Source organism: Oncorhynchus gorbuscha, linkage group LG01 (genome assembly GCF_021184085.1).
Source record: "Oncorhynchus gorbuscha isolate QuinsamMale2020 ecotype Even-year linkage group LG01, OgorEven_v1.0, whole genome shotgun sequence".
Taxonomy (NCBI): domain Eukaryota; kingdom Metazoa; phylum Chordata; class Actinopteri; order Salmoniformes; family Salmonidae; genus Oncorhynchus; species Oncorhynchus gorbuscha.
Genome location: NC_060173.1, coordinates 75,623,345 through 75,636,100, shown reverse-complemented (window position 1 = coordinate 75,636,100; position 12,756 = coordinate 75,623,345). Strand labels below are relative to the sequence as shown.

The 12,756-nt window shown below is 45.3% G+C and overlaps 1 protein-coding gene across 1 annotated transcript in view; it reads right to left on the bottom strand.

The window, feature by feature from the left end:
* The window catches only part of LOC124042098 (formin-like protein 2), a 100,019-nt gene that overhangs the window by 24,529 nt on the left and 62,734 nt on the right, over positions 1-12,756 (bottom strand). The window contains exons 4-7 of the mRNA XM_046360434.1: positions 12,089-12,165; positions 9,821-9,904; positions 8,885-9,034; positions 417-525 (exon numbers count right to left, since the gene is read on the bottom strand). Coding sequence (XP_046216390.1) covers positions 417-525; positions 8,885-9,034; positions 9,821-9,904; positions 12,089-12,165 — 420 coding nt within the window. The remainder of the gene's footprint in view (positions 1-416; positions 526-8,884; positions 9,035-9,820; positions 9,905-12,088; positions 12,166-12,756) is intronic.

Here is a 12,756-nt window from a genome sequence, read left to right as displayed (position 1 = left end):
GAAACATCTCAAGGAGGATCAATGGAAACAGGATGCATCTGAGCTCAATTTCGTGTCCCATAGCAAATGGTCTGAATGCTTATGTAAATACGTACATTTGAAAACAAATATTTTTGCAAATATATATATATTTTTTTTACTTTCCACTTTATCATTATGGGGCATTGTGTGAAGATTGATGAAGAAAAACAATTATTTAATACATTTTAAAATAAGGCTGTGACGTTAACAAAATGTGGAAAAAGTCAAGGGGCCTGAATACTTTCCGAGATGTACTACATTTGATGAGAGCCCTATGGGACCCCTATGGGCCCTGGTCAAAAGTAGTGCACCAAATAGGGAATAGGGTGCCATTTAGGTGGCAGACTATGTATTGGGTGAGCTTGGCGGCTGGAGAGAGAGAGAGAGACTCTCACCTGGTAGTTCATGATGGCTCGCAGGCACATGATGCAGACGTGAACGTCGTCCTTCTTACAGACCAGCCGGGAGTTCTTCAGAGTTCTCCGGCTCGGCAACGTGTTGCAACTGAAACATACGGACACAGGAGAGTTTTCACAGTACGCACCATTAGTCTGAATTGATACAAACAAAGAAGCAGCGCTTGGTGACCAGGAAAACTGCAGAAATTAAACTCGTTAGAAGGACACGAAGAGTTGTGTAATCTACTGCCTTACTCAAGAGGCCAAAGGGGAATTGAACTATCTCCGCACAAAGATATCACTTGCAGCTAGTACAACGGCAGCAAGTCATTTGCATGCATGGCGGCGACCAGGCCGGCTTTGTGGAGATAAAACGGCAAAGAGGGGAGCCTTTCCCGCTGACGCCTTTCTCACAATGAAAGGAGAGTGGGTATGTTTGTTCAAGTGTGTGTGTGTGTGTGTGCGTGTGCTACTGAACACGGCCCAGTACAGCCCAGATCAGCTCCGTCCGGCCAGGGACATAAGACGTGATATTTTCAGCGCTGTCACAAGGCTCTAACTACTAGCAATGGTTCTGGGAAAAGGTTCCTTGAGGCTACCGATGCACACAAACACTGACTCATGTTTGCACCGATGCCTTAGGGCCAAGTCTTCAGTCACGGCATTGGCAGAGTGTGTTGTCTAAACAATCTAGCAAACCACAGTAGATGATAGGTCTTCATGGTCAGGCACGTCTCACTGGTTACATCAATGTGAGCTATTCAGCAAGAAGTTATGACGTCTGCGTGTAGTAAATGTCAAATAGCTATAACAGTGTGTGTGTGTGTATGCGTGACTTTGTCTTTGTGTGTGTGTTTATGTGTGCTCTCTGTTCTATTTAGGTGCATGTGGCAGAAAAAAGACAAGTGTCCTCGCGTAAATGAGCTCGCTTCGCGAGACGGTGACAGAATTGGACCGCTGCCTCACCCAGCAGGCGACGGCGGTGTTCTTTGAGAACTAACCTCTTGTACTCTTTCCCTTCATTACACAAAACTATCTCCAGCCCTCAGCCTGCGACCAGGTAGCGGGGACAATAGGTAGAGTAACACATCTGAGGGGAAAAAGGATCTATATCCTGAATGGCACCCTACTCCCTACATAGTGCACTACTTTCTTCTTCTTCTATTTTTACCAGGGCTCTGGTCAAACGTAGTGCACCACATTGGGAATAGGGTGCCATTCGGGATGCCACCAGTGACTTGAAGAGCACATTGTTTCTTAATCATACAGATGGAATGATGTGTGATGACTTGACTATGAGTAAAAGGAGACAGTCATTCACCCCGCTGCAATGTCGGCCCGGTAGGCTTGCGTTGACAGGCCTGGTGGTGGCGTACCAACTCCCACCCAATGAAAGTTCGCCAAAAGGCTTCGAGCTATGCTTTCGTGGACGTTATTTCAACACTACAGCTACCTAGTCTAAGGCCGAGTCCCGAACGGCAGCCTACTCCTTGTACAGTGTACTCCTTTTGACCGGGGCCAAATAGTACACTACACAGGGAACAGGGTGCCATTTGGGGATGCACTTACACTCTAAGTCACGTCTCACTACAGTACAACAACACGTTGACAGACACAACTATAAACTACAGTAGGCTAGCCTGAATAAGGAGCTCTGGAAGAAAGAAAAAAACAGAAGACATACCATCGTCCTTGAGAACACTTTGGGCATTTTAAAGAGCTTGGCGTCCTTCCAAGTGTGCAGTGAGGTTTTCAGAAAAATACATAGAATTCTTAATATGACATCAGAAAAGTGACAACAATGATTGACTTGGAGGGGGTGAAACTGTTACAGGCTAAGTTTCTGTACGTGGGAAAAATAAATAAATACTAACATTGCTAATGTTAATTACCTTGACTTGTCAGTCTGTGTAAGGAGGAAACTAAAGAATGTACAGAAGGGTTTGGTTTACAGCCAATTACTAATTGAACAACTAGCAATATACAGAGGGGGCCAGAAACAATACCAGTACAAATAGCGATTTGCTCTAAATGGGAACAGAAATCTAATTTCTACAGTAAGCACAATAGTAGCAGCAGAACAAATAGGCCTAACTTCCCCTCGCTCCCCTTCACACACTGGGACACGGCTTGGTAATGGAAGCAGGTAGTGTGTGTGTGTGTGTGTGTGTGTGTGTGTGTGTGTGTGTGTGTGTGTGTGTGTGTGTGTGTGTGTGTGTGTGTGTGTGTGTGTGTGTGTGTGTGTGTGTGTGTGTGTGTGTGTGTGTGTGTGTGTGTGTGTGTGTGTGTGTGTGTCAGGGTTTCTGTTAGCTGGTAAATACCAAGGTCGATAAAATAAACTACATTTGCTGTCCAAATTGTTGTGAGAAAAAAATAATTCCATTGTAATAGTAAATAGTGCTTTTTATTCATTGATGGAAATACCAGTGGATGTGCTCCAAACGTCAAAGGCAAATATACCTCATAGGCTAATAAATCCTCAAGCAGCTGGGACATTAGAGTTGGATGTGTTTCTAGTCTTACTCACGCAAAAGACTGGAGGTCCCTCACAAGGAACTTCAGCTCAGTGAACCCTGACTGGGCAACATTGGTGAAGATTGTGTTGATTATCTCTGTCTCCATTGCGCCCGCCCGAGAGGTGTCTCTTTCACCAAAACAGAACGAAGACAGCCTCATGATCTCGCCTTCTTAAGAACAAAGTAATGAGGCTGATGTGAGTCAAGCTGCTCCAAGGTGTTGACTTCCCAACAAGCAGCGGCTGTCTTTGAGCAGGCCAAGGTCCACCGCAAACGCAAGTAAATTAGAGGCAAATTATTGTGTTCGTCAGGCCCAGTCCTAGCAGTTCTGCTGCCGCACTAGGCCAGATCAACATATGCCGCCCGTGTCATGTATAGTATAAAGATTTGGAATGGATTGATAGACTAGAGTAATGATGTGTATCATGCGCAATTGGTGCATTTCAGTTGAACTTATTCAGTTTGGAAACGGACAAATCGTCGCCGACTTTTCACATTACAATGTTGCAATCACTAGTAGGAAACAGAGTTGTCAATAGGCCCCGTATATCACGACACGAGTCTCTCGACACCACGATAGTTCAAATTACAATAAACATAACATTTATTAACATCATCCAGTAGAACTGTAAAAAGAGTGAGGCATTGTAAACTAAGCTTTCTCTCAATGAACCAGCCTGAACTCATTTGGTTTATTGATATCACATTTGATTGTCCAACATGATCATTTCTTTGTTTTGTCGCTGCTTAGAGTGTACTCTTTCCACCTCTGTGTTGCTGAATCACGGTGGGAATGGGGAATGGGGAGTGGGCCGGACCGGTCATGGCTAGAAGGGATCCAGCTTGTCAAAAGTACACTGAACAAAAATATAAACACAACATATTGGTTCCATGTTTTATGAGTTGAAATAAAATACCTCCAAAATTGTCGATACACACAAAAAGTGTATTTCTCTTAATGCACAAATTTGTTTACATCCCTATTAGTGAGCATTTCTCCTTTGCCAAGATAATCCGTCCACCTAAACAGGTGTGGCATATCGAGAAGCTGATTAAACAGCATGGTCATTCCACAGGTGCACCTTGTACTGGGGGAAAATAAAAGGCCACTTTAAAACGTGCAGTTTGTCACACAACACAATGGCACAGATGTCTCAAGTTGAGGGAGCGTGCAATTGGCATGCTGACAGCGGGAATGTCCACCAGAGCTGTTGTGTAGAACATAATATCCCAGTTCTTCCATGCCCTGCATACTCACCAGACATGTCACCGATTGAGCATGTTTGGGATGCTCAGGATTGACGTGTACGACAGCATGTTCCATTTCCTGCCAATATCCAGCAATGTTGCACAGCCATTGAAGAGGAGTGACAACATTCCACAGGCCACAATAAACAGCCTGATCAACTCTATCTGAAGGAGATGTGTTGTGCTGCATGAGGCAAAATTGTGCTCACACCAGATACTGACTGGTTTCTGATCCACGCCATACATTAGGGCCTAATGAATATATTTAAATAAATCTGAGTAAAATCTTTGAAATTGTTGCATGTTGCGTTTATAATTTTGTTCAGTATCGATTTTTCTTTTTGCTAACCCTAACCCTTTTCCTAACCTAATTTTCCTAACCTGCTGCTAAATTAAATCAGAGAGGCCTTGATTGTGTTTGAAAACAGCTGTGTTCTGTTATTCATTAACTACACATTTTAGGACAGGTCGTTGGCAAATTACATTATACAAATATTATATTTTGAAGTCGTGTCGGAGACTAGTTCTTCTCGACTCATGTTTGTATTTATTTTTATTATGATATTCATTCATGATTTATAGAAGGGATGAAGACGCAACGGGCGATGCTATCCTTTTCAATAAAACCGGTCATTTTGGTTTCAGAGCATCATTCTATTTTTTTACAACTTTACAGGCTAATTCCTATTCCGTTAAGATGAATGACAATAATCTAAAGGTGATTTTGAGCACCGTGGGTGGACGCCATAATGCGTTACGCACCCAATGCATATGGACACGCGGTACATTTCTCAAATATCCGGTAAATTAAAATCTTGCCAGTCACGGTTGTCCGGCGCCAAATTTCCCTCACGGAAACCCTGGTGTGTGTGTGTGTGTGTGTGAGTGGCAGGTAGGGGAGCCAGGGGGGTTGAGGTGGGGGGTGCTGCGGGCATCTACATCTATCAGACAGCACCATGAGCGACACCTCAAGTAGACCTGCCTGCTGCTGCTGAAGAGTGGAGCACAGAGCAGGAGACTAGAGGAAGAAGGCCAGGACAGAACACCAGTCAACATCACAGCTGTCACCTTCATACAGCTCACATTCACATACAGCACATTGTTTTTCCCCCCTCATCAATCTACACATAATACACCATAATGACAAAGCCAAAACAGGTTTTTAGATTTAAAAAAAAAATGTCTTGCAAATTAATCAAATAAATGAACAGAAATATCACATTTACATAAGTATTCAGACCATTTAATCAGTACTTTGTTGAAGCACCTTTGGCAGCGATTACAGCCTCGAGTCTTCTTGGGTATGACGCTACAAGCTTGACACACCTGTATTTGGGGAGTTTCTCCCGTTCTTCAATGCAAATTCTCTCAAACTCTGTCAGGTTGGATGGGAAGCATCGATGCACAGCTATTTTCAGGTCTCTCCAGAGATGCTGCCACCACCATGCTTCACCATAGGGATGGTGCCTGGTTTCCTCCGGATGTGACGCTTGGCATTCAGGCCAAAGATTTCAATCTTGGTGTCATCAGACAAGATAAACTTGTTTATCGTGTTCTCAGTCCTTTAGGTACCTATTGGGAAACTCCAAGCAGGCTGTCATGTGCCTTTTACTGAGGAGTGGTTTCCGTCTGGCCACTCTACCGTAAAGGCCTGATTGGTGGAGTGCTGCAGCGATGGTTGTCCTTCTGGAAGGTTCTCCCATCTCCACAGAGGAACTCTGGAGCTCGGTCAGTGACCATTGGGTCCTTGGTCACCTCTCTGACCAAGTTCCTTGCTCCTTTTGGCCGGGTGGCCAGCTCTAGGAAGAGTCTTTGTGGTTCCAAACCTCTTCCATTTAAGAATGATGGAGGCCACTGTGTTCTTGGGGACCTTCAATGCTGCAGAAATGTTTTGGTAACCTTCCCCAGATCTGTGCATTGACACAACCTTGTCTCTGAGCTCTACGGATAATTCCTTCGACCGCATGGTTTGTTTTTTCTGACACGCACTGTCAACAGTGGGACCTTATATAGACAGGTGTGTGCCTTTCCAAATCATGTCCAATCAATTGAGTTTATCGCAGGTGGACTCCAATCAATTTGTAGAAACATCTCAAGGATGATCAATGGAAACAGGATGCACCTGAGCTCAATTTCAAGTCATAGCAAAGGGTCTGAATTCTTATGTAAATAAGGTATCTGCTAAAATGTCTAGAAACTTGTTTTCACTGTCATTATGGGATATTGTGTTTAGATTGACGAGGAAAAACATTGTTTAATACATTTTAGTATAAGGCTGTAACGTAACAAAATGTGGAAAAGGGGAAGGGGTCTGAATACTTTCAGAATGCACTGTATGGTGCCACTTAAATGGCACCCTAGTGCACTACTACAGAAGTAGTGCACTATATAGGTAATAGGGTGCCACTTGGGACACACGCACTAGCCTACCAGAAGAAGTTCATGAGTCGTGAGTTGAGATTAATTGAAAATTAATGTAGCTTAATCCACCATATGTGAATTAGAATAGTGTTGGGATCAGCGGACGCTGGTGGGGGGGAACTACAGGAGGACGGGCTCATTGTAACGACTGGAATGGAATAAATAGAATGAATGTTTGATACCGTTCCATCGACTCCATTCCAGCCATTACGGTCACGTTCTGACCTTTATTTCCTTTGTTTTGTATTTATTTAGTATGGTCAGGGCGTGAGTTGGGTGGGCAGTCTATGTTTGTTTTTCTATGGTTTGGGGATTTGTATGTTTCGGCCTAGTATGGTTCTCAATCAGAGGCAGGTGTCATTAGTTGTCTCTGATTGAGAATCATACTTAGGTAGCCTGGGTTGCACTGTTTGTTTGTGGGTGATTGTCTGTGTTGATTGCTTGTGTCAGCACAGTTCTCATTTAGCTTCACGGTCGTTATTTGTTTATTGTTTTTTTGTATTCAGTGTTCAGTACTTTCTTTAATTAAATATGAAGATGAACACAAACCACGCCGCGTTTTGGTCCGCCTTTCCTTCAACAGAAGAATCCCGTGACAATTACAATGAGCCCGTCCTCCTATAGCTCCTCCCACCAGCCGCCTCTGGTTGGGATTGAGAAGACATGTGCAACATGGTGCGAATGGTTTCCTTTGTGCAACGTTACCACAGTCAGACAGAAGGATTAGCCGTCTATGTGAGAAGCCAATGGGAATAACACCCTGGCACATCATTGAAACAACAGCAGGGATTAACACACGCAGTCAGAAATAGGCAGAATTCGATGAACCTGGTTTAATAACGTAAGCAGGGGGACAATTTCAATGTTGGCCAAATTGTTTTAAAAAAATGTGTATCATTCATATCATATTCATCACATAACATATCATATTTGTAAAATCCCTGTGGAAAAGATAGTTAGAAAATGGGGATTTCCGGCATGTTCAGTAGCTATGAAAACCTCAGTGTCAGCAATGTGCGGTAGAGATATCCTAATCCATAACATTTCATGTGATGCCTGAAAAGGTCGTTTGTTGTGGTCATGAGGCCCGGAAGGCTTTAAATGGCTTAAGACACGTTTCAGTCTGGCACGGATTTGAAGATAGAGGACGGGGGGGGGGTTGTTTTCCATGGATACGTTCCAAATGGCACCCTATTCCCTATGCAGTGAACCCCAATATGGGGGATTCCATAGGGAATCCCATATTGCTCTGGGCAAAAGCACTATCTAAGGAATAGGGTGCCATTTGGAACGTATCCATGGAAAACAAACCCACCCCACCCCGTCCTCTATCCTGCCAATCCGCGCCAGACTGAAAGGTGGTTTAAGCCATTCAAAGCCTTCAGGGCCTCATGACCACAACAAACGACCTTTTCAGACATCACATGAAATGTGCGCGCCTTCAGAAACGTCAAATACAACCACGTGACGGCCCTCCCACTCCGTCTGCCTGAGTTCTCTCTCTCTTTGCTCTTGTTTTCCTTAATAGGATGTCGGTGGGCGGAGGCGGGAGGGTCGTCAGCGAAATGGGACACACCTGGGCTCGGGTGTGTCCCGGGATAAATACACCTCTTCCCCATTCATTGAGGAGACTCTCTCCATGCAGACACACCGATAGATTTTTGGTTGTGGCATTTTTGTGGTTGTTTTGTTTGTTTGCTTTGGCACCTTTCAACACCCCTCATGATCACATTTATGCACGGAACCACTCACTTACACTACTGATTACCGACGACACACACCGTTGTTAATTGTATTTATGTTACTTCAGTTAATAAATATATTTCTGTTATTCCTTATCTCCACATTGTCTCCCTTTTTGTTACGGACTTCACGCCGGTTCGTGACAACCACGTGAATGAACCCAGAGCATCAAATTAGGGAACTATAACAATCCAGACTAAGTGAACCACATTCTGGACTTTTCAAACCATTCCTTGTAGATGCCACACACATATTGAGTTTTAAATACAGAACTCTGACTACGTTATCATTGTGGTGTAGCCTTATAGTAGCTTCTAGCCTGTAATGTATGGTTAGAGTCTGGCAACTTTCCCAAAACCCCCAGCTTTTGCCAGAAATCAAGGTTGGAGGACTCCGGATGTCATGCGTATTCCCTCTTGATTCTAGGAAACGTCAAACTGGGATACCTGGAAAATCTGGGGGTTCTTTAAAAAAAAAAAAAAAATGTTATCCACATTTTTTTCAAGCCTAGGTACAGTATTGAGGCGTGTGGTTTACCGTAGCGTGGAGTGTCGCCCGGCGCGGGAGATGCTGTTCCCGCTGACGGGGGACGGGAAGTTACTCCCCCCGTGCAGGTCCTCTATGGATCTGCTCCAGGGCTTGTCCACCGACTTCTCCGGGTTCTTCTCCGCGCTGTCGCCATCAAACCTGGAGAAACACGCAGGACGGGAGACGTAAGAGATCATAATACACCACTGTACTCTCTGATCACAGTCCGATGAAGCCCGTGTCCCAAATGACAACTTATTCACTTTTAAGTGTACTCGTCTTGACCAGGGCCCATAGGTAGTAAAAGTAGTGCACTACATAGGGTATCGAGTGTCATTTGGGACACAAGCCTAGTCTTTTTCACGCACCATCAGTAGGTAGAAGGGTATACAAATTCTGCGTAAGTGCAACATTATGGAGATGCTCTTATTTCAGATTTCAGCAGGGCAATAATTCCCAAATAGACGTGGCTATTTTCTAATGGAAAGGCAGGGGGCTAACTTGTACCAAGCGAATCAAGGTCAACACTCATTGATGGGGTAGCCATTTGATACTCGTTGGACAGACTAGTAACATAGGGTCCGAACGTACATTTCAAATGTAACTGAATCTACAAGCCAAACAGGGCAAAATGTCTACGTCCCAAATGTCACCACTATTCTCCTACGTAGTACACTACCTTTTGACCGGGGCCCATTGGGTGTCCCATAGGGCTCTGGTCAAGAGTATTGCGCTATATAGTGAATGGGATGCAGCCAGTGGTCCCAGGAACCGTTCGGTCACCACATTCGACCAGTGACTCGGGTGTTTCTGAGAACGAGGCAGCAGTAGCAGCATTGGTCGAGGAAATGCATCACTGATTAGGCAGAAAAGGGCCATTGTGCTCATTGTCTGGGCGCGAGACGAGGTCCATCTATAGGGTGAACAGAGCGAAGGGGGACTTACGTGACAGCGTACTGCGCAAAAGAAAGATACTCCACCAACACATCCAGGCCTTTGTTTTCGTCGTTGAGGAATTCTCTCACCCACCTAGAAGGAGAAATAACAGCCGGTGTTAGTCCAAGAACAACACTCGGCTCAAACAAACAGTACGTGGGCCCACAGTACACACGACAAACATCACACGCACAGTCTGTCTGGGATTCAGCCATTTTATCGTTGAGATACACGTCAAGTGCTAAGGGTCTGAAACGTGATCTAGCTAGAATAAAAAGCTTGAAATAAGTCCTGGGAGGAGGGGGGGGAGAAAGAGCAAGATTTTAGATTTCCCCCACATTTCTCTCACTCTCTTCCCATCAGTCACTGGGAGGAATAGCGATGAGCCGGTTGGGGGACTTCAAAGCCTTGGTGATGCCGTGGAATATGGCAACACGCACACATATATAAAGACACATAGGCAGCTCCCCTCTCTTCTCCTCTCTGCCAGGGAAGGCCTTGACAATGATCAAAAGACCATTTCTACCTTTCTAACCGCCACCAGTGTAAAAGTGGGCCACCTATTCAGCATGCTGGAGCTTTCATCTGCACTCGACAGCGACGGAAAACAGAGCCGTCTTTTTGAGAGACAATACAGCATGTTTGACTAAAGACAGTCTCTCTCTCTCTCTCTCTCTCTCTCTCTCTCTCTCTCTCTCTCTCTCTCATTTATGAGCAAAGTACTCACTCGCTCACACTCTTTCTAACACTTTCTTTATTAGCGACTCCACCAGCATCGTGTCTATTTACGGGGCCAATTACTGTAACGGGCTGTGATTGCGCGGTGATTGCACCGAGCGTGACACACAGCCAGGCCTTTAGAAGTACTGTGACGATCACTAACAAGGGACGTGCTCGTCTGAGAGCAGGGTCCCATTCATTAGGCACTGACGGGACGAAAAACAGATTGAAACACGGAGGGCTTTAAGCGGAACTGCGCCCTAATGAACTGGGCCCCTCAGTCTGACTATGGCGTGGCTGCATTCTGACTTGTGTTGCTAATAAAAAAGGGATCATTTAAAGAGCATGGGGGCCCTTAATAGTAATGTACTGTAAAGGGAATAGGGTGCCATATGGGACGCGTCGAAGGTGTGGAGGGGTGTGACCTGACTTTAAACAGGCAGCACGGTAGTCACGTGTCGTGACCACAACAGCAACAGTTTGATTCAGAATATGACAATGTAACTTGTCAACAATTGAACGAGGTGAAAACAATTGAAAGGCTGTGTTGTACTCAGTGCTTACTGAGAAAAACGCTATCTCCACTATCAGTAGACGCAAGACGTGTCTTCTCTGAAAAGGACTGATTGTTATGTAGCCTACTGGTCATCACACTGATTTCTTCTGGTTTCTGCCCCCCCTTCTTTATAACCGCCGCCCTCCCTCCCACTCCCTCAGTCTCTCTCTGGGAAAAGATAATGCTTCATTATCTCATCTAGATTAGGTCGATTATTAATGTAATCTAGCTTAGCGACATAAGGTCACTAAAACAAGGCACGAGATAATCCACGTAAACAATGCCCCCCCCCCTGGCTTTGTTTTGGGAGACAGACTTCCTCCAACGTGACTCGGCTTTGTGGTTCAGTGTGTGTATGTATGTGATTGAGTGAGTGAGTGAGTGAGTGAGTGAGTGAGTGAGTGAGTGAGTGAGTGAGTGAGTGAGTGAGTGAGTGAGTGAGTGAGTGAGTGGGTGAGTGAGTGAGTGGGTGAGTGGGTGAGTGAGTGAGTGCGTTGGTGTTGTTGGGACCCTGAGATCCTGTAACCGTTGTTGTGTTATAGTGCCTGACTAGCTGGAGTCTGTGTGTTGATGGTACAGAACTGTGGCTGTCTGGTCCCCTTTCTGCGACAGAGTCCCAAATGTCACCCCTTTCTCTATGTAGTGTCCTACTTTTGACCAGGACCCAGGTAGGGAATAGGGTGCCCTTTGGGACACAGGCCCGTGTCATCCTGTCCCTCACAACTGTCTGCCAGTGTTGCCTACCGTGTCACCGGTGACCTTGTCCCGTCCCATCAGCCCCACTGCATCCTGCTGTCCCTTATCTTGCCTCATCCTGACTATAGCTCCCAGCAAGCACCCCAGCTTCATTACTCCCTGGGACCACAGCTGACCTGGCATGCGTCCCAAATGGCATTCCCTTTATATCGCACACCATTTCAACAGGCCCACAGGGTATAGGGTGCCATTTGGGACGCAGACAACACTTTCACATCCACACACACAAATCAATTGCCACCCACCCTATGTGATTTGTCCTTAACGAAATTTCCAGTTCTCTCAGGACTTGGGTGGACTCCTGCACTCTCCGTCGGAATTTCTGGGGGCAAAGAAAGGGAATTATTATTAACGTTTCATCACTCTGGTTGGGCAGGTTATAAATCCTAAATCAGACAACAGACACCACCACTGCCTTTCCCGAAAGGGAAATGTCCTGAAGAGAATGTGTGTGTTTCCATGTCTTTAATAGGGCTGCACAAATCTGGGAACTTCCAATACATTCCCTGGTTCTCCAGAAAATAGTTCCTCCTTATGGGATAATAGAATCTTCCGCGCATTCCAAATGGCACTCTATTCCCTATGTAAGTACACTTGTTTTTTTTAATGGGCCCTGGTCAAAAGTAGGCACTATTATAGGCAATAAGGTACTATTTGGGATGCGGATATATTCAACTCATTAAATTGGTCCTGGCTTGTATTTGAGCTGCCGGGCCCTTTGCACACACCGACCGTAGATCCATTCTTGTCCTGTGTGCTGTTACCGTGGTTTTACCGCCGGGAGAAAATGCTCGGGGGACCGAAGTGTATGACCTGACCTGCATGTGAATATACTCGCTCTCTCCCTCTCCCTCTCTCTCTCCAAACAAAAGCCCTGCGGCCTGTTGCGCCACAACTGTGAGGAGGAGGAGGA